The 27,126-nt window shown below is 51.2% G+C and overlaps 1 protein-coding gene and 1 long non-coding RNA gene across 3 annotated transcripts; one reads left to right on the top strand and one right to left on the bottom strand.

The window, feature by feature from the left end:
* Positions 1-1,035: 1,035 nt before the first annotated feature.
* On the bottom strand, positions 1,036-21,318 carry LOC101972165 (myosin-7). Its single transcript, XM_078050325.1, has 38 exons — positions 21,114-21,318; positions 20,698-20,841; positions 20,267-20,423; positions 20,148-20,175; positions 19,295-19,403; positions 19,121-19,213; positions 18,957-19,020; positions 18,468-18,566; positions 18,128-18,231; positions 17,392-17,530; positions 17,179-17,297; positions 16,909-17,058; positions 16,476-16,646; positions 15,560-15,869; positions 15,237-15,304; positions 14,818-14,905; positions 13,844-13,961; positions 13,611-13,734; positions 13,190-13,326; positions 12,677-12,932; positions 11,621-11,863; positions 11,296-11,472; positions 10,343-10,488; positions 9,071-9,161; positions 7,966-8,355; positions 7,607-7,733; positions 7,310-7,428; positions 6,421-6,617; positions 5,693-5,876; positions 5,370-5,535; positions 5,093-5,217; positions 4,231-4,539; positions 3,791-3,994; positions 3,546-3,671; positions 3,163-3,438; positions 1,972-2,067; positions 1,715-1,849; positions 1,036-1,169 (listed from the first exon to the last, which is right to left on the bottom strand). Exons 1-38 carry the CDS (start codon positions 21,312-21,314, stop codon positions 1,152-1,154), a joined length of 5,808 nt encoding a protein of 1,935 aa, XP_077906451.1. The 5' UTR covers positions 21,315-21,318; the 3' UTR covers positions 1,036-1,151.
* Positions 1,710-25,406, top strand: LOC120886216 (uncharacterized). Of its 2 annotated transcripts, XR_013439077.1 has the most exons (6): positions 1,710-1,828; positions 3,247-3,387; positions 4,351-7,727; positions 8,044-8,277; positions 10,384-10,522; positions 25,135-25,406. It is a non-coding gene; the product is annotated as an uncharacterized LOC120886216 (long non-coding RNA). The 2 variants fall into 2 exon arrangements; XR_013439076.1 differs by having other exon boundaries at positions 8,044-10,522.
* The last annotated feature ends 1,720 nt before the right edge of the window (positions 25,407-27,126 follow it).

Here is a 27,126-nt window from a genome sequence, read left to right as displayed (position 1 = left end):
AGCTGGCTGTGCATGGAAAATGTGTGTCCAGAGGTGGGGGTGAGGGGAGATTCAGTCCAGGGCTGACCAGGTTCCCAGAGGAGCTAAGGGTCCCCTTGTCTCTCAGGCCCACAGTCCCAGGCCCACCCTAAACAGCCCAGCTGTGGCAGTAACTCCAAGAAGGCTGGGCTTGCTTTCTTGAAGGGGCCCTTTCTCCTTCCTCCACCTCCCAACTCTCCAGGGACCTGTACCTTCCCCCCTCCTCAGTGTCTTGCCTATTGGCCTTCCCTAGTCCCTCCTCTCCTCCTTCCTCTGCCTACTTCCTCTTAAGAAGGCTTGCCATGCATGGGCCAAAGAACCCCATCTCCCAGGAGCTGCTTAAGGGCGAGGCCTTGAGAATGGAAGTTACAGTGCGGAAATAAGGGAGAAGAAAGGAGTACCTGGAATATGGGGCTGAGCCCTGGGATGAGAGAGAGATGTACTGAGGGTGCTTTTCTCCTGGCTGCGGTAGGGAGAGGCCTGGGCCCTGTGAGGGATGGTGTTGGAAGGGTTCGTGGACTACAGCCATGTAGAGGCTGTGTTCTCTGAGACATGCCACGGGCTGCAGCAGAGAGGGCCATCACTTCAACAGCCTGCATGGCCCACACCTCTGTGGATCCCTGGGCACTGGTCAGCCCCTTCACACTAAACCTCCTCCTCATGGCCCAGATCCAGATAATACCAGTGTCGGACGGTGTTGACTGGGGCTGAGGTGTAGGACTCAGTGTGTCCTAGGTGAGATTTAGGGGTCTCCCTAAATTTCCTTTCACCCTAAGGGATGCTAGACCAAGGAGAGGGCTGGAAGAACAGGTGTCACCCCTCTGTTGATTTGGCTGGGTGGGGAAGAAGATTCCATGGGCCAGTTCTGCTGCTAGGAGGGTTCAGAGCCTCACAGACTCCGTGGAGAAGCCTCCTAGCCTGACTTTTGAAGCTGCCCCTCCTCCTCTAGAACCCTACCCCACCCCCATCTGGGCCCCATGGCTGTCAGGCAGTGAAGAACAGTCTAGAGGCAGGATCTCAGCTTCAAGGAAAATTGCTTTATTCTGCATCCTCCCAAGGGGCTCTTATAAAAGGTGCTGTGTCTGGGTCTTCATTGGCACCCTCAGGACTGGATAGATCAAGATGTGGCAAAGCTATTCCTCATTCAAGCCCTTTTGAAAAAAAAAAAAAGTCCAAATTAGCTCTGGAGAGACAGGCATTGTGGGCAGGGGGCACAGAAAACAAAGGTGAGACCAGGGCATGGATGGAAACCCTGAGGTGGGTTTCCACTATGAGTGGGAGCGGGGAGTTCTGGAGGGTCGAGCTCTGGGGTGGGCCAGAGAGAAGCTTCCTGGATGAGGACAAGGTGGTACTCTGGGATGTCCTTCTGATGCTTGAGTGGCAAAGTCAGAGGCCACTCATGTGGGAGGGAAATGAATCTAGCAGTTGGGGGGGGGATTGGAATATATTGGGTGTAGGTAGGTTGGGGTGTTGTAGGCTGGATGACCATTCTAGGGCTGGGATTTACAGGTCATTGAAAGTTAGAATTTTAGAAATCACAGGGAACTCAATTGTGTTGGCTTCTGGGGCTTTCTGGTTCAGTTAGGGAATAAATGAAAAGGAGGTAGCCATGGTGTGTGGGTGCTCTGTCTGAGGCTGGAGGAGCAGGTGCACCTGCTGTTGGAGGCAACAAGTGCAGCTCAGAGGAGGGACCCACCTTGGTGCCAATGTCACGGCTCTTGGCCCGAAGCTTGTTGACCTGGGACTCAGCGATGTCGGCCCGTTCCTCTGCCTCATCCAGCTCGTGCTGCACCTTGCGGAACTTGGACAGGTTGGTGTTGGCCTGCTCCTCCTATGGGGAGTGGGGGGATGTGAGGATGAGGTAAGACGGGGCCTGGGCTCTCATCCTCCAAAGAAGGGGGGCAGCTTCCCTTGGTCCCTCCTCCAGGCCTTGACCCCAGCAGGGTCACTCACCGCCTCCTCAGCCTGGCGCTTGTAGGCCTTGACTTTGAGCTGTAGCTTGTCCACCAGGTCCTGTAGCCGCAGCAGGTTCTTCCTATCCTCTTCAGTCTAGGGGTCAGGGGTGGGCAGGAGTGAGGCTGGTACAGTCATTAGGGGCAGCATCCTACCTCCAGCTTCTCTTGTCTTCTTTATCCTGAATGTAATATCCTGAACTGATTCTATTTTCTGATCCACACTAAACGCTTGAATTCTCCTTATAGTTTCTTATCCAAAAGTGTGAATATTGCCAAGTGTGATGGTGCATGCCTGTAATCTCAGTATCTCTGGAAGCTGAGGCAGAATTGTGAGTTCAAAGCCAGCCTCAGCAATTTAGCAAGGCTTTAAGCAACTCAGCAAGACCCTGTCTCTAAATAAAATATAAAAAGGGCTGGGGATTTGGCTCAGTGGTTAAGTGCCCCTGGGTTCAATCCCCAGTACCAAAAAAAGAAAAGATATATTTTAAATGATGTGTACCAGGAAGGAATACAAGGAATGGATGGTGGGATTCCTGAAATCATGCCCTAAATTGTGTGTGTGTACTCTTCTATGGAGCAGGCTCATGAAGGTCAGGACCTCATAGAGGATAAACTCCCTGGCTCTGGAGCTCAGTTTGTGCTGGGAGTGACTTTGGGGATGTGAGCATGATGGAATTTCCTGGGCTGCAATGGAGTGATTTAATCTAGGTTAAGGACAAAGTGTATTTACAGGAATGGTGACATACTGGATTGGTAGAGAAATGAATTCTAATTGAGAGTCTGATTTAGAACCATGAAAATTTGGAGGGTACTGTCCTGAATAACTAAAACTTTGAGATTTGTTTAAAAGGCTTTGGTGTGGCTTTGGTATTTTTTGGGGTGAGCGAGGCTACACATTTATTTCCCGGGGAGCTGTGCTGGGTGAGCCCTGTCTGGAGCCCTGGGTGTATCCCCAAGGTATGGGCTGAAGGTGCATGTTGAGGTGGTGCACACACAGGCTAGGAAACTCAGAGACTGATGTCTGGGCCTGGGGACACCCTGGTGAGGCAGGGCTAGGCAGAGTGAAATAGGGCAACCAAGGGCTGCACTCAACCCTTGCCCCAGAAAAGGTAAGAACAAACACTTCATTCCCTTGGGTGCTTGTCACTGTGGCTTAGTGCAAGGGCTAGAGTCACCGCCCTGCCCGCACCTGGTAGGTGAGCTCCTTGATGCGCCGCTCACTCTTCCTCATGCCCTTCACTGATTCTGCATTGCGCTTCTGCTCCACCTCCAGCTCATTCTCCAGCTCCCGCACCCGGGCCTCCAGCTTCTGCAGCTGCTTCTTGCCACCCTTGAGGGCGATCTGCTCAGCCTCGTCCAGCCGGTGCTGCAGGTCCTTGATGGTCTGCTCCATGTTCTTCTTCATGCGCTCCAGGTGGGCACTTGTGTCCTGCTCCTTCTTCAGCTCCTCTGCCATCATGGCGGCCTGTGCATAGGAAAGCGGGGGTATGTGGTATGGTCAAGTCTTCACACCCTCACTGCCTAGCCCAGGGGACACGGGCCTGGAGTGGGTAAGCAGGGTGGGGGACTCACATCTGTGATGGCCTTCTTGGCCTTCTCCTCGGCATTCCTGCACTCCTGCACTGCCTCCTCCACTTCAGTCTGGAGCTGGGAGAGGTCTGCATCCATCTTCTTTTTCTGGTTGATGAGGCTGGTGTTCTGGGGTGGGTGGTGGACAGAGCAGGAAAGACATTGAGCATCCCTGTGTGGCTCCTGACCTTACCAGCTGAGTCCTGCAGCCCCTGCTCTATCCAGGAATGCACAGGGGTGCTGTCTACCTGGGAGTGCAGCAGCTGCACCCGCTCACTGGTCTCAATCAGCTCCTGCTCAGCCAGCTTCCGTGACCGCTCAGTCTGCTCCACCACAGCCCGTAGCTCCTCCAGCTCAGCCTGGAGCAGATTATTGCGCCTCTCCACGATGGCGATATTCTCCTTCAGGTCATCATTGGCGCGGACTGCATCATCCAGCTGGATCTGGGTGTCCTGAGGGTTAGAAGAATGAGCATGAGATTGAGAGATGGCCTCAGTGTCTTCACAAGGCCCTTACGAGGAGCTGGATATGGGTAGAGAGCCCATTGCAGTAGCTTAGCAGGGACCTGATAAAGGTCTCTGCAATGACCGAGGGCAGGAGGGGGCTGGTGTCCCCTTAAAAAGGACCCATGGAAGCCAATCCCCTTTCTGGAAGAGGTGACCTCCTGCTTCCAAGAGTCTCTGTGTACCTTCAGCAAGCTCTGGAGGCTCTTGACTTGCTTCTGGGCTTCAGCAGCCATGCGGTTGGCATGGCTGAGCTGGATCTCCATCTCATTGAGGTCGCCCTCCATCTTTTTCTTCACCCGCAGGGCCTCATTGCGGCTGCGTGTCTCTGCATCCAGGGAGGTCTGCAGCGAGTCCACCACCCGCAGATGGTTGCGCTTGGCCTGCTCCATCTCCTCGTCCTTCTCTGCCAGCTTCCGCTCAATCTCTGCCTTGATCTGGTTGAACTCCAGCTGGGCTCGAAGGATCTTGCCCTCCTCATGCTCCAGGGAGGCCTGGGAGGAGGGTAGGGAGAGGGGTCTGAGGTGGACAGTTAGTGCCCAGGGTGTGTGTGGTGGGCTTCTGTCCACAAACCATGGATACAGAGAGTGCGAGAATGATGTAAGTGACTCAGTCAGAGAAGGAGAAAGAGGAAGGAAGAAAGAGAATGTACCAGGCAAATGAAAACAAGCCTAAGAAAAGGTGATTCAGGCCCTCACAGTGGAGAGCCAGGCATGAAGACAAAGAGGAAAATGAAGAGAAAGGTGTTGCCAAGGAAACAGAGGCAATCAGGCACAGAGTGTTAAAAACACAAAGAGGCAGGCAGAGGCGGAAGGGGAGGTGAGTGGAAATGGGAACTCATCTAGGATACAATAAGTGAAATGTTTGCATGGAGTTGAGTGGTCCCACATGCATTCTTTCCCCAAATATTTTTTGAGTGCCTGCTATGTGCCAGGCACTGTCCTGATGGGTCAGTGTGCAAAACAGACCAAGGGGAGATGAGAGCAGAGACTGCAGCCATGAGTTTGGCCTCTGCCACCCCTTCCCCACCCCACCCTATGCACCCACCTCAGCCTCCTCCAGGGCTGACTGCAGCTCCAGCTTCTCAGCCTCTAGCTGCTTGCGGACTTTCTCTAGCTCATGGATACTCTTTCCACTTGAACCCAGCTGCTCAGTCAGGTCAGAGATCTCCTCTGTGAAGGACATGTGACTCAGTTAGGGACTGCTGTGGTCCAAAACGGGCTGGAAGCATGTCTCTTTGCTTAGCCCACCTTTAGGGTCCCTGGGCAGACCCTCCATGGGGACTTTGCACATGTGGACCCTCCCTGCCTTGGGGCCAGCTCACCCTGCAGGTTCTTGTTCTCCCTCTTGAAGGTCTCCAGGTGCTCCAGTGACTCCTCATAGGCATTCTTGAGCTTGAAGAGCTCGGTGCTGAGGGAGCGAGCCTCCTTCTGCGAAGACTCCAGCTCGGACTGTGACTCCTCATACTTCTGCTTCCACTCGGCCAGGATCTGCAAGGGACGACGCTCACTGTGCAGCCTCCGCATCTAGTCCCATGTCCAGGTGCTCCAGACCCCTGACCTGAGCTCAGCCTTCCTCCCCAGCACTGGTACCATGCCTGTGGCCCTCCAGACCTGCACACTGGCTGTGGCCCCACCCATGGCCCACCTTGTCAAAGTTCCTCTGTTTCTTGTCCAGGGCCGCAGCGGCAGCGTTAGAGCGCTCCACGTCCACCATCAGGTCCTCGATCTCGTTCTGCAGCCGGTGCTTGGTCTTCTCCAGGGAAGAGCACTTGGCATTGACGGCCTCCACGGCCTCCTCTGCATCCTGTAGCCTCTGGGCCAGCTTCTTCCTGCCCAGTGAAGGGTGGGAGAGGATGAGGAAGAACGAGGGTGTAGATTTGGACAAGAGAAAACAACATGAGCCTTTCAGAAGACAACCTTGAAAACTTAGAATTAGTGTTCAGAGAAGGCTAAGGTCAGGCCCCAGGGACTGAGAACTGGGCAGGCAGAGTATCTTGGTGGCAGGCATGGAAGACCTGCAGCACCTGGGAGGAGTGGGGGTGGTGTCCCTCTGTCCCTAGACCAGCCTCTGGGCTGTGATGTGGAGGGGGCGTGGGCTTCTGCAGACCCTCCCCTCCCATGCCACAGTGCCTCGCCCCACGGGAGCACTCAGCCCTCAGACAAACCTTTTGTTCGTCTTATATTCGGATGAGAAACATAACGCGAGCAAAAAGCTTCCCCGAGAGGAGCAGGAGGTGGGGCTGGGGCAGGGTTCTCCTCTACTGTCAAACACTAGCTAAACATCCCCTGTGTGGCAGCTACTAAGAAGAGGACTGGGCAGAAAGTCCTGACCTCAAAGGGGCTTCAGCCAAAGGCCAGCTGATTGGAACTCACTTGGCCTCCTCGAGCTCCTCTGTTCTCTGGATGGCATCTGTCTCATACTTGGTCCTCCACTGGGCCACCTCTGAGTTGGCCTTGGATAGGACACGCTGCAGCTCAGCCTTGGCCTCTGTCTCTTCCTCATACTGTTCCCGCAGCAGGTCACAGTCATGCCGGGCCGACTGCAGTGCGTGGGCCAGGGCGTTCTTGGCCTAGGGAGAGGTGGACACCAGAAGCAGGGTTAGCTTCACCCATGAGGCAACACCAGCCCTTGCCCATCTCCTCACGCCAATCTCAATTTGCTCCCTTGGCTTCCCCAGTGGACCTGGCACATTTTGCTGAGTATTAATAACAATGAGCACCAGTACCATGGCAGCCATGTCACCACTGCCACTTATGGGGGAAAGAGAGACTCAGAGCGGTCAGGAGGTTTCCCCAAGATCACCAGGCTATACGAGGCAGGTTAGTGTTGAGCCCTGATGACTCTTTAACTCGGGTTCTTTCCCTTTTTTCATAAATTCAGCAAAGTGCTAGGAAGAGGTCCAGTTTAATGTCTTTCTTCAGTTTTCAGATGGTCCCACTAATCCCAGGACCCATTCACGAAGTCCCTGCATCCCATACTTATGCCCAGACAAGGCTATAACCTGCCTCCCTACTTTATTTTCTTGCCACCTCTTCACCCCCTATCTTCTACCCAGGGATGGCAGCAGAGAGGTTCAGGGCCCTGGCCTGGGAAACAGAGTTAGAAAGCATGTGGTAGGGTTTGGGTTATTATTTCTTTTGGGGATTTTCAGACACTAGTGGATAGACAGCAAGCTTCATTCTTGGGAAAGGAAGGGATGCAGATGCAAGGCCAGTTGGTGTGCCTCTTGCTTGGGCCTGGTTGCTGGAGTCCAGGCCTCACCTTAACCTCTTCCTCCAGCTGCCTCTTGAGGTCCTCCAGCTGTTGGGTGTAGGTGAGCTTGCCTCGGGTCAGCTGGGAGATTAGTGCCTCCTTCTCATCCAGCTGCCGGGACAGCTCACCTGGGGAGGCACCAAGGCACTCTCAACTTTTGAAAGTCAGCCATTCCTCTCTCTCCCCAACCCCTCCCTAACCCTCAGAACCCATTTTCTTCAGAGAGGTTATGCATGTGCATGTGAAGGGTGTGTGTACCTGAGCCTGCGGTGGCTCAGGAGGCCCAGATACTGGGATCCAACTTACCATTCTCAGTCTGCAGCTTGGCCCGCTGGCTGGTGAGGTCATTGACAGAACGCTGGGTCTCCTCAGCCTTGCTTCGATGCTCATTCATCTGGTCCTCTAGAGTCCGGCACATCTTCTCCAGGTTTGCCTGAGAGAGGGATGAACAATGCATGGATGTTGGGGGTGGGGGCTGAAAGTAGTGAAGGGGAGCAATCAAAGGAGAAAAGAAGAGGGAAAATACGGAAGGGAGGAAGGGATTGGAGAACCATGTAGAAGAAGGCGAGTAGGAAAAGGAGCCATCAAGGAAGAAAGAAAAAAAGGGGGAAAAGTGGTAATAGGTAGAGGGACCTGGAGGAGGGAACGGGTGGAGCTGGGCTCACCTTGGCCTTGATGATCTGCTCCATGTTGGAGGTGACATCGTCCAGCTCCAGCTTGAACTCGCTCTTCTCCTTCTCCAGCTTCTGCTTCACCCGCTGCAGGTTGTCAATCTGCTCACTCAGCTCGGCCACACTGTCAGCGTGCTTCTTGCGCAGGGCTGCAGCTGTGGCCTCGTGCTGCAGCGTGGCCTCCTCCAGGTCCCTCCTCATCTTCTGGAACTCGGCCTCTCGCTTCTTGTTCATCTCGATCTGCACAGATGTGGCCCCTCCGGCCTCCTCCAGCCTCTCACTGATCTCCTCCAGCTCTCGGGACAGGTCTGAACGCAGCTTCTCCACTTTGGCCCTGGCCGTGCGCTCAGCCTCCAGCTCCTCCTCCAGCTCCTCAATGCGTGCCTGGGCCCAGATGTGAAGAGTTTAGACCACCTGCTTGGACCCCTCCATTGGGCCCCCACCCCAAGGCTCTAAGACTCCTAGCCTGCTGGGAACATTAAGTGAATTTAGCTCTACTAGAGAGGTGGGCATGAAAGCATTTGGGGAAGGTGGCTTGAACAGCAGAGTTAGCCTTCCTTTGGGTGGATGCTATACATTCTTTTTATTGAAAGGAAAGCAGTTGAAGCTTGATCTTGAAGGTCAAAGAGGTCTGGGGCATTTAAATCAGTTAAAAGGAAAAAAAAAAGACCAAAGTTTAAAAGCAGTATCTGTCTTATTAGACAACTGTAGATCTAACTCAGTGTCTGCTGTTGAGATAAGAACCTCAGAATTCACTGTCAGTGTTGAAAGGCTCTTAACAGTCACCAGTAACAGGGGAAGGCATGAAGACCCAGAAATCTGGAGCAGTCTTCCCATATTCACCCAGCTAAGGCCAAGCTGAGACAGGAAACCAGGATTTCTACCCTCCAGACCTAGACCTTTTCAGGGTCTCTTCTGATGTTTTCCTTGAACGACACAGCCCTTTTAGGGGACACTGTGATAGCTTTGTGTGTCCTTTCATGAACACAAGGTAAGCTCCTATAATTCTCGGGGATGGGATATCCTGCAGGAGGGAAGCAGGGAGCCTGAGAACCAACTCAAGGACTGCAGTGTCCAGCCTGGGCTTTCTAGACCTCACCTGAAGCTCTTTGAGCTTCTTCTGCAGCTGGCTTCCCAGGGCCTGTTCATCTTCAATCCTGGCATTGAGTGCATTCAGCTCAAAGTCCTTCCTGTAGGGAAGAAGTGAGGGTGAGGTAAGGCTAGCTGTGTTCTCTCGAGGCCCAATAGCAATCACTGGAGATTACAATGAAACAAATAGAGAATAGGATTTAATCAGAAAATTGTCCAGGGGTATGTAGGATCCCTGAACATCTGTCATAGGATCGAAGTCCAACCATAATGTAGTGGGAATAGCCTGGTAAACTGGGCTCTGTGGGTCTTTCCTCTCTTTTTTTCTTCCATCTGAAAAATGAAAAGGTTGGACTAGCTTATTTTTAGTTTGCTACTTTGGACAACTTGTTAACCTTTATGAGCCTCAGTTTCCTTGGTAGGACTCAAGATACCATCTTTAAAATGTGGCTGAAGACGGCTGGGGAGGCTGAAGCAGGGGTATCATAAGTTCCAAGCAACTTAGAGAGGCGCTAAGCAACTTGGAAAGACCCTGTCTTTAAATAAAATATAAAAAGTTCTGTGGCTCAGTGTAAGTGCCTCTGGGTTCAATCCCCAGTACCAAAAAAAAAAAAAAAAAAAAAAAAAAAGTGGGCTGAGGAACTAATGGGGTCCTAGATCAATTCATTCATTCAGTGAATTCTGCACCTGGGAAAGTGCAAACACAAGTTGAGGTACCATTAGATCCTCAGGTATCAAAATATGTTCTACAACTCACCATTCACCAAGTCTGGAAGGTGGGTGTGTATACTTTGGGAGGATTTGAAATAACTGGGACCACAAGTTACATAGAAAAAGAAATGAACTGGCCCCTCCACTTCTTGGGCATGTGGGCAGACCCAACTCTTTGAGGCTTTCTGGGTTCTCTCTGAAAAACCCAAAGGGACTTTCCTGAGAGATCTTGTGTGACGGCTTCCTCCATGTCAAGGAACTGATGTCCAATAGAGTCATGTACAAAAGGGACCAAGCACTTGTTTTCATCCCTACTGAGTGCCCCATAGGAAGAAAGGGCTTGAGGGATCCAGGTGAAACTTTTTGCCAGAGAGGACAACAAGACCCTGATGTATGGGTCTTGGGGAGCACAGCCCTCTTCCGGGGGACCTTTGCTGAAGTTTAAGCTTCTTGTTATGGAAGCTGCCTGAGGGCGTGGCCTCTCAGGTTGGGTGTCAGCTTGTCTTGCTATGGGCAGAGCAGGCTGCAGGGCTGGGGAGGAGGAAAGGTAGTGGGGAGCAGAACATTGTACTTTTTTAGCCGCTCATCTAGCTGCTGCTTGTCATTCTCCAGGTCCATGATGCTCTCTTGGGTCAGCTTCAGGTCACCCTCCAGTTTCCTCTTCGCTCGCTCCAGATCCATACGCACCTTCTTCTCCTGCTCCAGGGATCCCTCCAGCTGGTGAAGACAAGGCCCAGCCATGCCCCATGAGGTCAGGCACCTGACTTGGTGATTTTGTAGCTCAGTTACTTCACATCTGGGGAATCTTAGGGGAGCATCCAAGACTTGGAAAAACTTCCCCAGAGTGGGCCAAATGTTCCCAGGGATTGTGAGAGCACCTACCACAGAGAGACTGCTTGACACATATTTAAGGAATGAAGGAATGATTGTGGGACAAAATCTCAAAGCTATATATTCATTCATTCAGCATCGTATAAGCACTTACTGTTGCCAGGCTGTGTGCTAGGCTCTGCAGACACAAGTGTCTGTACAAGTTCCTGTCTAAAGGGAGCTCTCAGTCTTGAGCTATGACAGATATTTAAATAAGTATAGAGTGAGAGGACATCCATAGGCCATATATACCCATCTGAGGGAACAGTGATCACTCATGATCAGATCTGCCAAAAATATCAGAAGTGAAAAGATCCTCCTTGAGGAGCCTCACAAAATTCTCAAAGACATGTATCATAGTCTTACCAGAAGTCCCCTAAATCCTGTGGTCAAAGGAAGAGATATATGGGCTTAAAACTAAACTAAATAAGAAAGTCCATCTCTATCATTGATCATATCAGTGGGATTAGATGCATAATTCAGAATGGATCACCCTCTTCATTTCCTTTTTCCCAGTTTCCTTCAGGAAGGTATCAGGAGAGTGAACTTCCTCCAACACTCCCCTCCCAAAATACACACACAGCCACACAACCACACCCTTCAAACACAGATGGACATTTTATATCTAGACCCTGTCACTCTGAGTCCACTTACATCATCCACCTGCTGCTCTAGCTTGACCTTGGCTTTGGTCAGGGTGTTGACCTTGTCCTCCTCAGCCTGAAGGTCATCCAGGGCCTGCTGGTGGGCCTCTTGCAGAGCTTTCTTCTCCTTGGTCAGTTTGGCAATGATCTCATCCAGCCCAGCCATCTCCTCTGTCAGGTTCTTCACCTGTCAATCCCAAACCCCAGCCCCTTTAAGGTCAAAGGTCACTGGTCTGGAGACATCTCTGGGGACCTCCATGTCAAGGACCAGGACGATATGCTGGCCTGGGAATCCTGAGGAGACCTGGGCTGGAGTCAGAGGGAGCTGCCCTCACCTTATTCTCTGTTGCGTGCTTCTCCTTCTCCACCTTGGCCAGTGTCAGCTCCAAGTCATCAATGTCCCTTTTGAGCTCAGAGCACTCATCTTCCAGCTTGCGCTTCTTGGCAGTGAGCTCAGCATTCATCTCCTCCTCATCCTCCAGCCTCTCGGTCATCTCCTTCACCTTGGCCTCCAGCTGGATCTTGTTCTTGATCAGCTGATCGCAGCGCTCCTCTGCATCAGCCAGGTTGTCTTGTTCCTGAGGGTAAGGCACAGAGGGGAGGTTGTTTAGCAGGCAGAGTCCTTGTCCTCGTGGTTAGATGAAGGAAAAGGTACATCCCTCAAAGAGGAGTGGAGCTCTAGGGTATTCTCAGTTGAGTAGAGTCTTGGAAGGATAGGAAAGGGAAGAGTTTTAGAATATGTGAGTTGGGAGTATTGGGCAGAGGAGGAGAGAATGAGGAAGCTAGGCATCTTTATTTGTCTCTCTTTCTCTAGACTTCTCCTTTGAAGAAAGGGAACTGCATTTGCAGTTGCCAAACACTTTTACGTATTTACAATGTAGTGAGATAGGCAGATTTATTCCATTTAGAGATGAAGAAATTGAGGCTCAAAGATGACTTCTGGGCTGGGCATGGTGGCACACTCCTATATCCCAGTGACTTGGGAGGCTGAGTTCAAAGCCGGTCAGCAATTTAACAAGGCCTAAGCAACTGAGTGAGACCCTGTCTCTAAATAAAATATAAAATAGGACTGGGGATGTGGTTCAGTGGTTAAGCGCCACTGAGTTCAATCCCTAGTATTAAAAAAAAAAAAAAAAGATTTGTGGTTTCCTTAAGGTCATAAAATTATTAAGCTGTAGATCTAGACTGAACTCAGGAAGAAAGCATATATATTTTAAAATTAGTTCTTTTACCCTTTCCTCCTCCTGAGGGACCACCTTGGGGGTCTTTGGAAATGAAATATTTTGCCTGTGAAAGGACAAGATGGTGAGCCCCTGTGTGGGGAGGGGTAGAGTTGTGGGACATATGGGAAGAGAAAGGTGGAAGGGCCAATAATGGCCCAGGAACCTCACCGCCTGCACTTGGAGCTGCAGGTCATTCTTTTCCTGCAACAGGGACACCATCTTCTCCTCTAGTTCCTTCCGGCGAGCCTCAGACTTCTCCAGTGCATCTTTGATGCGCCCAAACTCCTCCTTCATAGTAGCCATCTCCTTCTCTGTCTCTGCGCTCTTCAGCAGTGGCTTGATCTTGAAGTAGAGCTTCATCCACGGCCAATTCTTGACTCCCATGAAGGCCCGAATGTTCCACTGGATTATTAGCAGGGAGTCTCTGCAAGGGCCCAGCAAGAGGAGTGGTGAGAGAGCCTTCCTGACTCCTTCCCACCTGAGGCCCTGACTCCTAGGTAACACCCCCTTTTCTCCATCCATCCCACCCTTCCTGAGGCCCTTCAACCCTAGGGACCACAATGTATCCACAGGAGCCCTTGCCTTTATTTTTGAAGACCCAGTGAGGTCTTTCTCTTGACACTGCCTTTGAACCAGTCTGGGTCTCAGAGAGGCTGGGAATGTCCTTTTGAGATCTCTCACCTGCGTTCCAGCAGCTTCTTAAACTCCATTCTGGAGAGGACACCCCGGGACTGGGCCTGGATGCGTGTGATGATGCGGCTTAGCCTCTCATCTCGCATCTCCTCCAGCAACCCCAGCAGACCCGCTTTGAAGAACACCTGCAGAGAAAGTGTGTGTCGGCCGTGACTAGAAAGATGTATGAGGGAAAAGAGGTGGTGGAGATGATCTTGGGAAGAGCAGCATTTAGAAATTAATTGAAGGGAGGAGGTCAGTGGTATTTGGAACTGGAATGGGAGAGGTGTTTGCCGGGATGGGGAGCATTTGAACCACAGCACATGGTCCAGAGTATCCCCCAGATGATTGGCAAAAGGAGTCAAGAGGTGAGGAATCAAAGGACAAGAGACACCTTCCTTTAAATAATTTGTTTCTTGCTTTTCCTCACCTTGGTGTGTCCAAACTTGTACTGGTTGTGGTCAATGTCCAGAGAGCTCAGCAGCTTCTCTGCCCCTTTCCTACTGTCAATGAACTGTCCCTCAGGGATGGCCGCTGGGTTCAGGATGCGATACCTGGGGAGAGGATTGCTGGGGTCACTGCACTGTACATAGATTCTGCTCTGCCTACAGAATTCTAAAGATGCCTGCAGACTCCTGCACTCTGGGGCACATCTGTACCCACCTCTGCCGGAAGTCCCCGTAGAGGATGCGGTTGGGGAAGCCCTTCCTGCAGATACGGATGCCCTCCAGCACGCCGTTGCAGCGCAGCTGGTGCATGACCAGGGGGTTGTCCATCACCCCTGTGGCAAGAGGGAAAAGCAGATTGTGTAAGGAGAGCACTGGGATAAGAGCTCAAAAGTTCTGGGTTCTGATCATGGCCCTGGCACTTATTAGCCTATAATTTAGCAAGTCAGTTAATAATAATAATCCTCCATTTGTTTCATTTTTTCCCCTAGCATACTTTTAGGAATAACCAAAGGCTTTCACATTTTTTTTTATATGGCTTATACCTGTTTTCATAGGTGGTGGTCAGGACAGCTATATCCCTTTTTCTGGAGGAGAAGGCTAAAGCCAAATGGATTAAATGACTTGCCAAAGGTCACAGAGCTGATCAAGATCAGAGCCAGGCCTTGAACCCAGGTCCCTGAGCTTCTTTCTGTCTCCTTACAGATAAAAATGGATAGACAGAACTGGGTGCAGTAGCACATACCTGCAATCCTGGCTACTTGGGAGCTGAGGCAGGAGGGTCACAAGTTTGAAGCCAGCCTGGGCAACTTAGTGAGACCCTCTCTTAAAGTAAAAATAAAAAGGGCTGGGGATAGAGCCCAGTCAAAGTGTGCCCCTGGATTCAATTCCTAGTGTTGTGCATACACACACACACACACACACACACACACACACACACACTGGATAGATAGTTCTTGAATTTCTCATTTTAGGGTTGAAAGTCACTGATGAGGTGATGTCCATCAAAGTGCTATCCAGAATTACACATTCCAAACATAAGGTAGCACTGGGAATAGGTGGTCTGGGAGACCTCACAGGGGATAGGAGAAGAATGTCATTTGGAAAGAATAATGGTGGTAGATTAGGAGATGACTTATAGGGGCCTGTCCCTGGCCCATATCCATGGGCTGGCCTGAGTGCATGGCTCACCTGGGGACTTTGTCTCATTGGGGATGATGCAACGCACAAAATGGGGGTGGGTGGAGCGGAGGTTGGTCATTAACTTGTTCAGATTTTCCTGTGGCAGAAAAAACAAGAGGGAAAAGTAAAAAAAAAAAAAAAAGTAAAGAAAAAGAAGTAGGAAAGGAAGAGATGGAAGAGAAAGAGAGATGAAGAGAATGCAAGAGGATGAAAAGGGTGGGAGGCAGATGGAAATGAGAGGTGAGATTAGAGGCCAGTAGATGACAGGAATTGATGACCAAGAGAAAGGAGCAAGAATGCATAGGGGAGACTTGGAGGGAGAGGAATAGGAGATGAAGAAGGCAGGGAAGGGCCAGGGCTGTGTGGGGGTTCGGGCACCACAGTTGATAGGGAGCCATGATGAATCGGAGCTGGGGCCACACACTTACCCTGTGCAGAGCTGACACAGTCTGAAAGGATGAGCCTTTCTTGGCTTTGCCTTTGCCCTTTTCAACAGCTGTGGGAAAGGGAGACAACAAAAATAAGACCATTGGGTGTGTGGAGAATCGAGGCCTAGGGTGAAGAATCACAGCTTCTCTTAGCATCCCACTGGCCAACCCAGTCTTCAATGTAGTCACCTCCACCCACTTCCATCCCATTCAGTCTGTAAACCTTAGGGCGGGAAACAGTGTGGTGTAGCAATTGACCTGTTTCAGAAGCATGGCAGAAACTCTGTTCCTTAGTCCCCTCGGGTGCCTCCATCTCTACTTACGTGCATCAGCCCCGGCGTAGTTGGCAAATAGGTTGCTGAGAAGTTTGAGGGAGGACTTCTGGTACAAGCCCACCACTGTCTCATTGAGTGGGTCTTTGTTCTTCTGCAGCCAGCCCAAGATGTTGTAGTCCACGATGCCGGCATAGTGGATCAGGGAGAAGTGGGCTTCCTGCTTCCCCTTGATATTGCGTGGCTTCTGGAAGTTGTTGGACTTGCCCAGGTGGTTATCATAAAGCTTGGCCTTGAAGGTCATGTCAGTAGCCTTGGGGAACATGCACTCCTCTTCCAGGATGGACATGATGCCCATGGGCTGGGGGTAGAGGGGAGAGCATCACTGAGTGTGCATCACACAGTGGAAATGGATTCTGCTCCACTGTCAATATTTGCTCATGGAGATGCCCCTTGTTGTATCAAATATTAGGCTCAGTTCTGAGGACAGTCATCTATCGACTAGCATCTGCTCAAGTTTTCCACAATAGAGAATTTTATTGATGACCGAGGGACCCTAGTGAAAATCTTGAAATGTGGCTGCTGTTTGGGCTTTACATATCACTCCATCATCAGATCCCTGAGATGCCAGGGTTGAAAATAAGTGTACTTTTATGACACCCCCCCATGCTACCCTTACATATCCTGATCCTTGGGTGTAAACAAGGGCCATTAAACACTCTAGTGGGAGAGTGTCCTGCAGGTGTCCATCATCCATGTGTCCACTCCCAAGCCCCTGGAAACTCAGCTGTTTCAGTTGCCTCCCTCTCCTGGATAATAGGATAACAACAGGGCTTTGGAAACTTGGGCTTGAGACTCTTCAGCCACACTTCTATTAATTATTCAGATCACATTCCCCTGAGGGAGAAGGGCTGCTGCTTTGTCTGATCTAGCAGAGAAGGGAGACACAGGTTGCAGGGCCAGGCACCTTCTCGATGAGGTCGATGCAGGCCTGCAGGTCCATGCCAAAGTCAATGAACTCCCACTCGATGCCCTCCTTCTTGTACTCCTCCTGCTCCAGCACAAACATGTGGTGGTTGAAGAACTGCTGCAGCTTCTCGTTGGTGAAGTTGATGCAGAGCTGCTCAAAGCTGTTGAACTGCAGGCAGGGAGGGGCAGGAGCAGGTCAGGCAGGCAGGTGTCTGGGTGGCCATGGGGGTCAGCCCAGGGCTGTGCCATGCACCATGCCCAAGCCCAGCAGGAGTGGGGCTGGTCCCCTCCCAGGTCAAGGCAGGGGAGGGAGGGCTTGCCCTGAGGACAGGGACAATGACGGCCCTGTCAGTGCCACTGCCTTTCTGTGCTTGACCCATAGCTGGCCCTCCACAAGTGACTGTGAGTGTACAAGTGGCTCCCTGGCTCACATCAAAGATCTCGAAGCCAGCGATGTCCAGGACTCCTATGAAGTACTGGCGTGGCTGCTTGGTCTCCAGGGTGGCGTTGATGCGTGTCACCATCCAGTTGAACATTTTCTCATACACCGCCTTGGCCAGTGCTCCGGTGGCATATATCACCTGTGAGGTAGGAGAAAGACCCAGATGAACAGGCTTGCCAGGAAGAAGGAATTTGAAAGCTCCCACCTCTCCATACTAAGATCCCCACCCCATCCATTTTATCTTCTGAAAATGACCCACCTGCTGGACATTCTGTCCCTTGGTGACATACTCATTGCCCACTTTCACCCGAGGGTGGCACAGCCCCTTGAGCAGGTCAGCTGAGTTCAGTCCCATAAGGTAGGCGGACTTGTCAGCCTCTAAAAGGAAAATTCAAGTAGCAAATTTGGTAAGGGTTCGACTGCTCAGCACATGTGGCCCTCAGTGACTCTGCCCAGCTTCCCTGCCTCCCACCTTCAGTGCCATCGGGCTCCGCCTGCTCTTCCCGCTGCTTCTGTTTGAACTTCATGTTTCCAAAGTGCATGATGGCGCCCGTCAGCTTGTAAATGGAGCTCTTCTCTTCTGAAGTGAAGCCCAGTACATCAAAGGCATTCTGTAGGCAGACCCCAAATTGGAGGATCCCAGAAAAGGAAGTATGACTGGTAAATGAGATCACTCATAAATTGGAGAGAACTTGTATTCTTAATCCTTGTGGGTTCCCAGACGCCCACGCCCCGCAGGGAACTCCAAAACAAAGATGGAAGATTCGAGAGCAGGGTGTGGCCTCGGCTCCGCCCACTCTCGATAGTCCTAGGTCTTTTCTGGAGCTGTACCCAATTATGATTCTAGTCGCTGCACTTGCCCCCCGGCTGGCCTCCCACACCTTCTGTAGCTGTTCTTTACCTAATAGCCTTCTTCAGCCCCGTGACTCCTTTTCCCTTCTCCTTGGTGATGCCTTATTTCTTGCCTTGTCTGCCTCTGAGTCCCATGGCTTTCAGCCCTCTCTTGTTTGATTGAACGCCAAATACTGGCCTGGCCTGTCTCATCTCACACATATCCCAGCATACCCTGGTGACAGGGCACATTCTGGCTATCAGGGAGTCCATACAACGGACAGCCAATGTCTTAGCTTTATTCCTCAAGTGGTGAACTAGCCAATTGTGCCCCTGCTGCCCATTTTCCGCCTTTGTCTTGGTCCTCACACACTTACATCAGTGGCCATGAGCTCTTCAGAGTCATCGATTGAGGCCACGGTGGTCTCTCCTTGGGAGATGAATGCATAATCGTAGGGGTTGTTGGTGATCAGCAGCATGTCTAGGAGGGTGGAATGCGGTTCGAATATGACACAAGCCCTTGGCTTTCATGGGGGCTGCCAGCCATGCACATAGCCCTGGGGCAACACAGGATAGGGCTTGTCTTGGCTCTGCATCCCACAGAACTGAATCTAACAGTGCCGTGAAGCCCAGGGCATGCTAACTGAATCCAGCCACAAGCAGCAGGGACCAGGTTGCCATGGAGATAGCTGGTCTCAGTTGGTGGCTCTGACTCACCCAGCAACTCAGGCTTTTTGTTAGACAGGATTTGGTAGAAAATGTGATAATCTCTCTCTGCTTTCAGCTGGAAAATAACTCTGGATTTTTCCAGAAGGTCTGTGAACCGTCAGATAGAAGAAAAGAAAAAAAAAAAAGGTTAGATTTTCAGATACAAGAAAAAAGAGGAAGATAAATGATAAACGTAGCAAGCAAAAGTCAGAGCGGGTGGACTGGCATGGTACACAGAGCTCACACTCACAGATGAAGACAAAGACCCAAAAGGAGAGGGATCATCTCAGACAAAAATCACAGAGAAACATACACAAATGTACAGAGACAGAGACAGATAAAGACCCAGAGCAAGTCTCAGGGAAAGACAAATATACAGTCCTAGAGACACAGACGCATAGAGACAGACAGGAAGAGAGGAGAAAAACAGAGTTGGGGTGGGGAGATGAGATGATCAAGGACAAATCTGCTGAGCCCTAGCAAATTCTTGGTACTCACAGGTCTCTATGTCTGCAGATGCCAGTTTCCCTGTAGCTCCAAAGTGGATTCGAATGAATTTCCCCTGAAGAGATGGAGGAGGGTGGTGATGAGTTGGGGGAAGGCTCATACTTGAGGCCATCCCTTCAACTCAAGTCCCAAGCTCAAGGTCAGGGACCACTCACAAAACGGGAAGAGTTGTCATTCCGGACAGTCTTGGCGTTGCCAAAGGCCTCCAGAGCAGGGTTTGCCTGGATAATTTGATCCTCCAGGGTACCCTGAAGAGTCAAGGAAGAATGGCAGATGAGAGGCTGCCCCTCCCTTTCTTCAGCGCAAGCCTTGGAGGACACCTGGCCTACCTTGCCTGGGTTCTGGTCCTTTTTGCTGCGGTCCCCAATGGCGGCGATCACAGCAAAGTACTGGATGACCCTCTTGGTGTTGACCGTCTTCCCAGCCCCGGATTCTCCGCTGTCAGGAGAGTCAGGGGTTCATTAGACAGAGAACAACACTGCTTGAGTGAGGAGAGAATGTCTGTCTGGTTTTTTTTTTTTTTAATTTTTTTTTAGATCTTTTATTTTATTTATTAATTTAATTTATATGAGGTGCTGAGGATCGAACCCAGGGTTTCACACATGCCAGGCAAGCACTCTACCACTGAGCCACAACCCCAGCCCAGAGAAAATGTCTGTTTTATCTGGGAGTAGGATCTCTGAGCAGGAAGCTGCTGGATAATAGGTACCCAAAACACACAACCATCTTCAGACATTCATAGGGTTAGGGGTAACAGCCCGGCACAAGGAGGCGCTGGGTTTGGGCAGGTTGAGCCCATGCTTGATGGGGCAAGGTCAGTAGGAGGAGATAGGCCTCTGGTGTTTTAGAAAAGAATGGATGGGGCTTAAAGAATGAGGAAAGTTCCTAAAGGAAAAGATGAAGGAAAATGAAGAGGAGAAGAAGACACAGTAGCAATAATCTTATGGGTGAATGGTGAGTTAGAGGAGAGTAGGCAAAGGAGATGAGAGAGGAAAAATAGGAGAGGGCTGGGGAGGAGAAAATAAGAGGAGAAAGCAAAGAGAAGGGTCAGGGCAAAGATCAGAGAAGAAAAGGGAGATGAGCATGAAGGCAGAGGAGAAGAGGAAGGACTATAGTGCTCTAGGTCCCTGCTGGGGCTGGGCTTAGGAATTCTGGAAGGAAATAGTGCAAGACTACACTCACGTGATGAGGATGGACTGGTTCTCCCGATCTGGAAGAGAAAAGAGGAGAGGCAATGCAGTGAGGGCTGAGGGCTCAGCTGGGGGTTGGGTGGACAGGCACAGGGCGGGTGCAGGGCTCACCTGTCAGCATGTACTGATAGGCGTTGTCAGAGATGGAGAAGATGTGAGGTGGGGCCTCGCTCCTCTTCTTGCCCCGGTAGGCGGCCACCACCTCGGCATTGTACACTGGCAGCCACTTGTAGGGGTTGACAGTGACACAGAAGAGGCCCGAGTAGGTCTAGAAATAGAAAAAGTGGGTTTCCAGTGATGAAGTGGAGAGAGGTGGTGATTTTCGGAGTTAAAGACCCCAGGGGAGGAGAAAGGGAAATGGAAAACTCTAAATGGGTTCTTATGAGTCATGCCAACCCAAGGCATTTGAATGGAGCAAGGATTTAGGGACTAAATAGAGTGCAACACTGCCTGGGCACCGGAAGTAGATATTTTGGCTCAGGAGTGGAAACCCTTGGGTCAGGATGGTCCGTTCCAATGGAGAGCCTGGTGCCTCCACTCACGTAGATCATCCAGGAGGCGTAGCGCTCCTTGAGGTTGTACAGCACCGCCGGCTCGTGCAGGAAGGTCAGCATGGCCATGTCCTCAATCTTGTCAAACTTGGGTGGGTTCTGCTGCATCACCTGGTCCTCCTTCACGGTCACCGTCTGCAACGTCCCCGAGAGACCCTCCTGTCAGCCTGTGTTTCCCCTTCTCCCTCATCAGGGAAAGGAGGAGGGCATGTTACAAGACCCTGGTATCCAGCTGGGAAGGAACCAGGATCTCATCGAGAGCCCAGATTGGATGCTGGGAATGAGAAGTGCTCTTTGAGGTTTGGATCTCTATCCAAAGGGAAGGAGACTCAGCCTGGCACAGTGGCACATGCCTATAATCCCAGAGGTGAGCCCATCCCAGGTGTGGGGATGTGGTAGACACCCACCTTGCCATTCTCAGTCTCAGCAGTGACTTTGCCACCTTCCCGAGACACAATCTTGGCCTTGACAAACTCTTCTTTTTCATCAGGCACAAAGACATCCTTCTTGAGGTCAAAGGGCCTGGTCTGGGCTTCCAGCCGCTCCTTCTCTGACTTGCGCAGGAAGGGGGCGGCAGCCCCAAACGCGGCCATCTCCGCATCCACCATGGCTGTGCCTAGAGTAAGCAGGAGAAGCTGTCTTTTCTCCCATTGCTCTCTCCTTTAGGTGGGAATCCCCAAACCTAGCACATGCTCAAGAGGAGTTACCAGTGAGTCCCTCATTCTTAACCAGAGAACAGTCTAGCAAACCCACCAGGGTAGAAGGGACAACCAGCTTTTGTTCAGGCTAGGGCTGTCCTAGGGGTCAGAAGAGTGTCTTGCACTGCTTCTGAGAGCAGGAATCTGACTACATCCATCTTTGACCCTCACCAACCTCTGCCCTCCCCCAAAAGTTATAGATAAGCTGCTCTTGGAGCCAAGATGTCCTCCCACAGGCAAGGCAGAAGTGGGAGAGTTCCATAGCTTGGGTTTGGGGCTATAATGCCCAGGCTTCCCAGATCCCTCGCACTCTGTCTTCAGCTTTTCTTACATTGGTTTCTCAAATGTGTCTAGAGATGAGGAGGGGAGCCCAGGCCTGCAGGGGACATGGAGAGTGGCCCAACCTGACTAGCACCACTTCCCCTCTTCTCCCTGGCTCTGTCCTTTGGCACAACCACCCTTCCCTGGAACTGAATCAAGTTGGAAATGGTGGTCAGCTTCTCAGGTCCCATGCTCTTTCTTCCTTTCCAAAAAAACTATTTCCTTTCCCCCAATGACTAGTTCTAACAGTTTCCTGGTGTTAATGCAACACTTGAGCCCCAATCCTCCCACTCTTGGGAGATGATCCCACCTTCGTATATACCCAGGCAGTGAAACTTTTTTTGAGTCACCTGAAAAACAATAGTGGTCACATTCGTTCAAGGTTTTCATTCAAAACACTTCTATGCACATTCACTTACTCAATCCTCACCCCACTGGACAGAAGAGGGAATCAGGGTTAAGTGGCCTGCTTGTCCAAGACAAAACAATAAGTAATAGAGCCAAGTCTTGACCCCGAGCCTCATGACTCTAAAGCCAGTGCTTTTCCGTCCTGTCCCCATTTTGTCACTCTTTGTGGGCATTTTCAGAGAGAAGACACTGTGAGTGTCCTCATCCAGGTCCCCCATCACACAGCCCAACACTGCCACATGCTCTCTGATGAACACACATTCTTATGCACACATGTCACACAAAGACAGGCTTCCTTTTTATACCTCAGCACCTCCCCCCAGCATGCCACATGTTCCTCAACAACAGATGTGTGTGTGTGTGTGTGTGTGTGTATATATATATATATATATATATATATATATATATATATTGCATAAATAGGCTTGCATGGCTGTGTGACTACAACCACGTGTCTGTGAGCTCTTTCTGCATGGTTACATACACTGCAACAGTCGTGACTTCTGGATGCACAGACAAATGCCTCCACATGCATGGATATGACAATTATATGTTCCAGACCCTACTGAACTACTTGTAGGTATACACAATTCCTATGTAATCATTCTTCCGTCTTTCACTCCTCTCACAGATGAACCTGCTTGTCCTCTGACATGATGATAAATACATCTCCCCCTTATCCATATCTTAGGTAGTGGAAGCACACACCTTCCCTTACATTCAAAACATATGCACTTATACATGCACATGCATGTACGCACCCCCCACACACACACACACACTCTTCTTATGTATTCTGGTCCTATATGCTCAGATACAGATATCTTCCCTTGGGAACACATGAGCCCCCTCATTCCCATGGCACATACATATTTAGATCTGCACATGTGTGCTCAATGACCATACTTGATACTCTGCATAGAACCCTGCAAGAAGCTTGCTGTTCCTAGGAAACTGCTTCTTAAATCTGGAGCCCCCTTATCCCAGGAGAAGGCCTCCAGCTCCCATTCCTACCTGAGAGCAGCAAGGAAACTCACAGAAAGCAGGAAAGAGCTGAGAGTCAGACCTGGTCTCAGGGGCTGTATATATGGGGCAGCAGGGTGCCCCCACCCCCACCTGCACCCAGTCCCTAGCCAGATTTAGAAAGGGCTGTTGTCACTAAAAGCATTTCCCCCGCCCTGCCCCCCCCCACTGCCCAAACAGTGCTCCCCCTCCCCCTCTAGCTAGGAAACAATTGGAAGTGGTCGTCATTGTTATGGCATGGAGCGTGCAGGGTCTGAGTTCCAGGGGGCGGGGTGGCTCAAAGTGCAGCAAAAATATCTCCCAGGGCAGACCTCACATTCTCCAGCTAGCTGGAGAGCAAATTGACCACGACCACCATGACCTCTGGCAGACAGGGTCCTGGCTGTCCTGTAGGGCACTCCTGGCCCCTTGCACTCTGAGCCTGGTACCCCCTATCCCCAGCACTGGCCTGGCCCCATTTTCACAGTGTCTTCCCTGCTCCCCTGCCCTGGGCCTGCATCCAACTGTGAGATGGGAAGAGGCTGAGTGTCAGCAGCATAAAGGGGTAGGGCAGAGCTGGGGGCATGACCCCAAGGTGGGAGCTGACCTGGGGCAACTGGAAGGAAGTTTCCTTGTTAGGTGGTAGGAACAATGGATGACCAGGAGCTTAGACATGGGGACTCTGGCTCAGGCAGTGATTTCTTTGGACCAGAAGTCAATGTGTTGAGGTCACTGAGCCTCAGAGCCAGACAATTCTTTAGTGATCCATCCAAGTTCTTCATTTATGGAGAGGGGAAGTGCCTTTTCTAAGGTCACACAACTAATGGGAACAGCAAAATTTCAAGGTGAGAAACCTTAAGAGATGGGGGACAGAGCTGGCCTAGAAAGGGGGGCTGGGATTCCTAGGAGGGAAGGACCCACTGTATGTGTGAAGGCAGGACCCAGCAGCCTGATGGTTCCAATTGGGAGCCTTTTCCTGACTCATTACTCATCTACTCTGCAGGAACTAGATGTCTTAGCCCAGGGGCTCACACACTTAGGGCTATAGATAATACAGCTGCTCAGAGTGAGGAGACCCCCAACCAATACTGCTGTTGCCTGACCCACTCAGCCTCTGCTGGAGTGACCTCTGACCAGACTTGGTTGTGATTAGTGTTCTGGCAAACGAGGAAAAGAACAGGACAGGAAAATCCTCCCTGACTCCTGCAGACCCGGAGCAGCCACAGGGGAGGAGAGAAAGGAGCTGTGCTGGATGTCTGCAAGCCTCACTGCTCCGTGTCCAGGCAACCACTGCGTGGTTTGGTTTGAAATCCTCCCTTCTTCCCAAGCACAGCTCTCAGCGCATGCGGATTAATCCATCTGATTAGCTGTCAGCTTGGAGGAAAGAGGCAGGCCTGGGGGATGGGGTGCCCAGCAGGTATATTTTAAAGGTGGGATGGGCACAGGAGGAAAGGGGCAATCCAGGAGGGGGCCCCCATGGGGGCTGCTCTGTAACCAAGTCTGAGGGCATTGAGCAGATGGGTGTGTGTGTGTGGTGGGGGGGGGTGCGGGCAAGTGGGGGACAGACCACAGACTGCAGGGGCTGTGTCTGACGCAGTTGCAGCTCTGCAGTGCTGCAGAGGTTTAGAGTTGTAGAGTTGCTGAGGAGGCCCCAGTGGGCCTTTCTGCTAGCATGCCCAGTGGAACAGAATCTGGGGGTCCTGGCTTGGTCCTGCAGATGCTGAGGATCAGCCCCACTGGTAGGGACCTCAGGGATTCATGATGAAGGGTGAAAGCTCCTTTTCTACCCTTCCAGCTTTCTAAGCACAAAAGTGCCACCCATTTCTGATTTCCCAGGGCTCAGGCACAGATACAAGCAATTGAGATTGCAACAAAGAATGCTTGGGACATGAGTGACCACTTTCAAACCAGTGTCTCTGCCCTGAACCAGTCTCTTTGGCAATGCAGTTGGGAGGCCTTTTCTACACTTAGTCACCTCACTTTTTTTTTTTTCTTTCAGGTTTGGAGGGCTCTGGTCTATGGATGTTTCCATGTTACTGTTCTCCACTCTCCAATGCAAAATAGAACTCATTTCCTTAACTCTGGTTTCTCTGTCTCATATGTTAGTTTGGAGCATCTGATGTCCTTAAGGACCCCCACTCAGTCCCTAGCTCCTCCAGCACCTGCCCTTGGCTCCATCATGATTGTTCTCCTTCTGCTTTGCTGCTGTCTAAAGACAGAACCGCTTAGCCCATTCCTTTATAATTTAACAAGTATTTATTGAGTATCTACTATGTGCTTGGTTTTCTTCTCGTCCATGAGAATATAATAGTAATCAAAAGAAAGATCCCTCCTCCAGGCAGCTGTATTCAACATTTAGAAGTAGAATCCAGACTCAAGCTTATCACCAGTGCCTTCGCGCGCGCGCACACACACACACACACACACACACACACACACACACACACATTCCTAGTGGGGGGAGTGAGGGCTGGGGCCCATGCTATGGGGTGGGTGGCAACTGTGCAGCATGTACTACAGAGTGACAGCAGACAAGACAAAGGAGAACAGACCAAAATGCTATAAATAAAAAGGGGCTGAGGGAGAGCAGCCCAAGGTAGACCAAATAAGGCGTGAGTGGAAGGAAGGTGATCTGTCTCCCTGTTCTCCCCTCCCCCCGGCATTGTGCCTGCTTTGTCTGGGCTCTGTCACCACCCTGATCAAGTGTCAGGCCAAAACAGGGGCCATTTGCTGTGAACATGCCTGCAGGAGTCCAAAGAAAAAGTTGCTAAAATTACTACCAGGAATTGCAGCGGGGGGTGGGGGGAGATATGGTAAACTAAAATAGACCTCAGCATGGAAAGAGGGAAATCAGAGGAGCCCCAAAACCCAAAGGGAAGGGAGAGTAGTGGGCAGGAAGAGGCAGGGGACCTGGTCCTGGAGGAGGAACGAGGCACCACTTGTTTTGCACATGGGAGAGGAGACCTGCCCAGGGGTGAGGTGGGGTGGGGGTGAAGGGCCAGCTCTTCCATCTGCCTGTCCCTAGAATCCCTGACCTTGGGGGGACCCTATCCTGGCTCCACACGAGCCTGGGATTAGGGAGCGGAGCTTTGTGCCTGTCTCAGGTTTCCCTTTAGGGACAGCTGCTCCTTCTTGTCATTCTTTTGTCTTCCCGCTGCCTCCAACGTCTTTTGTACCTCTGTACCCCTGGCTCCCTGCTCCACAATCTCTGCTTTCTGATCGACAGTGGACAGCTGGAAAGACAGCCCAGTGTAGTTTGGGGTGTTTTTGGAAAGGTAGAGCTCTCCTTTGGGGAATGTTTGGAGGGGCACAACTCACTGAGAAAAAGGCATCATGGAGAGCGACAGTCTGGATCCAGGGCTGGAGGCCTCAGGAGGCCTGTGAGGAGCAGCCTGGGGAACTTGGAGTGGGTCACAATATCCACCTTGAAACCCATCTCCTCTATTTTCTAGCTGTGTAGGCTACGTTAGTCATATGATCTCTCTGAGCCAGTTTATCATCAATAACATAAGTGTAGTCATTTACTTGAATCGGTAAAGAGTCTAGAATACTCCAGACACACATAGTGGTTCCTCAAAGCAGGCAGTTCTTATCCTTAAGAATATAGAGCTGAGGAAACCAGTCTGCCGATGATAGGACCCATTACCCTACTGTAAGTCCTTTGTTTTATATCTCCCTCAGCCCCACTAAGTCCTCTTGGGTCAGAGGATCATATGGGCCAGGGTGGATCGGGTATCCTGCAGTACTGTGCTCTTATCTGCCCAGAGGGTGGCTGCCCATCATGCAAGGGGGCCAGGGTGCTGAGGCTGTTCTAGGCTCAGCCCAGGCCCACCTCCCAGCCCTGAGTCAAGAGAGGCACCACTCCCTGACTGCTGTTCATGGAGCTGCCCTGCTACAAGGCCAGTGTGCATCCTGAGGCCCACCATTCCCTTTGGAATTCCAATCCATGTCTGTTTAGTTGCTTTCCATTGACCTGCCATGTTGCTCAGAC

This window comes from Ictidomys tridecemlineatus, chromosome 5, assembly GCF_052094955.1.
Source record: "Ictidomys tridecemlineatus isolate mIctTri1 chromosome 5, mIctTri1.hap1, whole genome shotgun sequence".
Classification (NCBI taxonomy): domain Eukaryota; kingdom Metazoa; phylum Chordata; class Mammalia; order Rodentia; family Sciuridae; genus Ictidomys; species Ictidomys tridecemlineatus.
The sequence above is the reverse complement of the archived record's forward strand: the minus strand, read 5'-3'. Positions and strand labels throughout refer to the sequence as shown.

Coding starts and splice junctions, on each gene's coding strand:
- LOC101972165 (XM_078050325.1), bottom strand. CDS start 21,314: ATGGTGGATGCGGAGATGGCCGCGTTTGGGGCTGCCGCCCCCTTCCTG. Junction 20,424..20,697: donor ACGCCTCCTGGATGATCTAC/GTGAGTGGAGGC, acceptor TTCTATTTCTAG/ACCTACTCGGGCCTCTTCTG. Junction 18,232..18,467: donor CAAAAAGCCTGAGTTGCTGG/GTGAGTCAGAGC, acceptor CCACCCTCCTAG/ACATGCTGCTGATCACCAAC.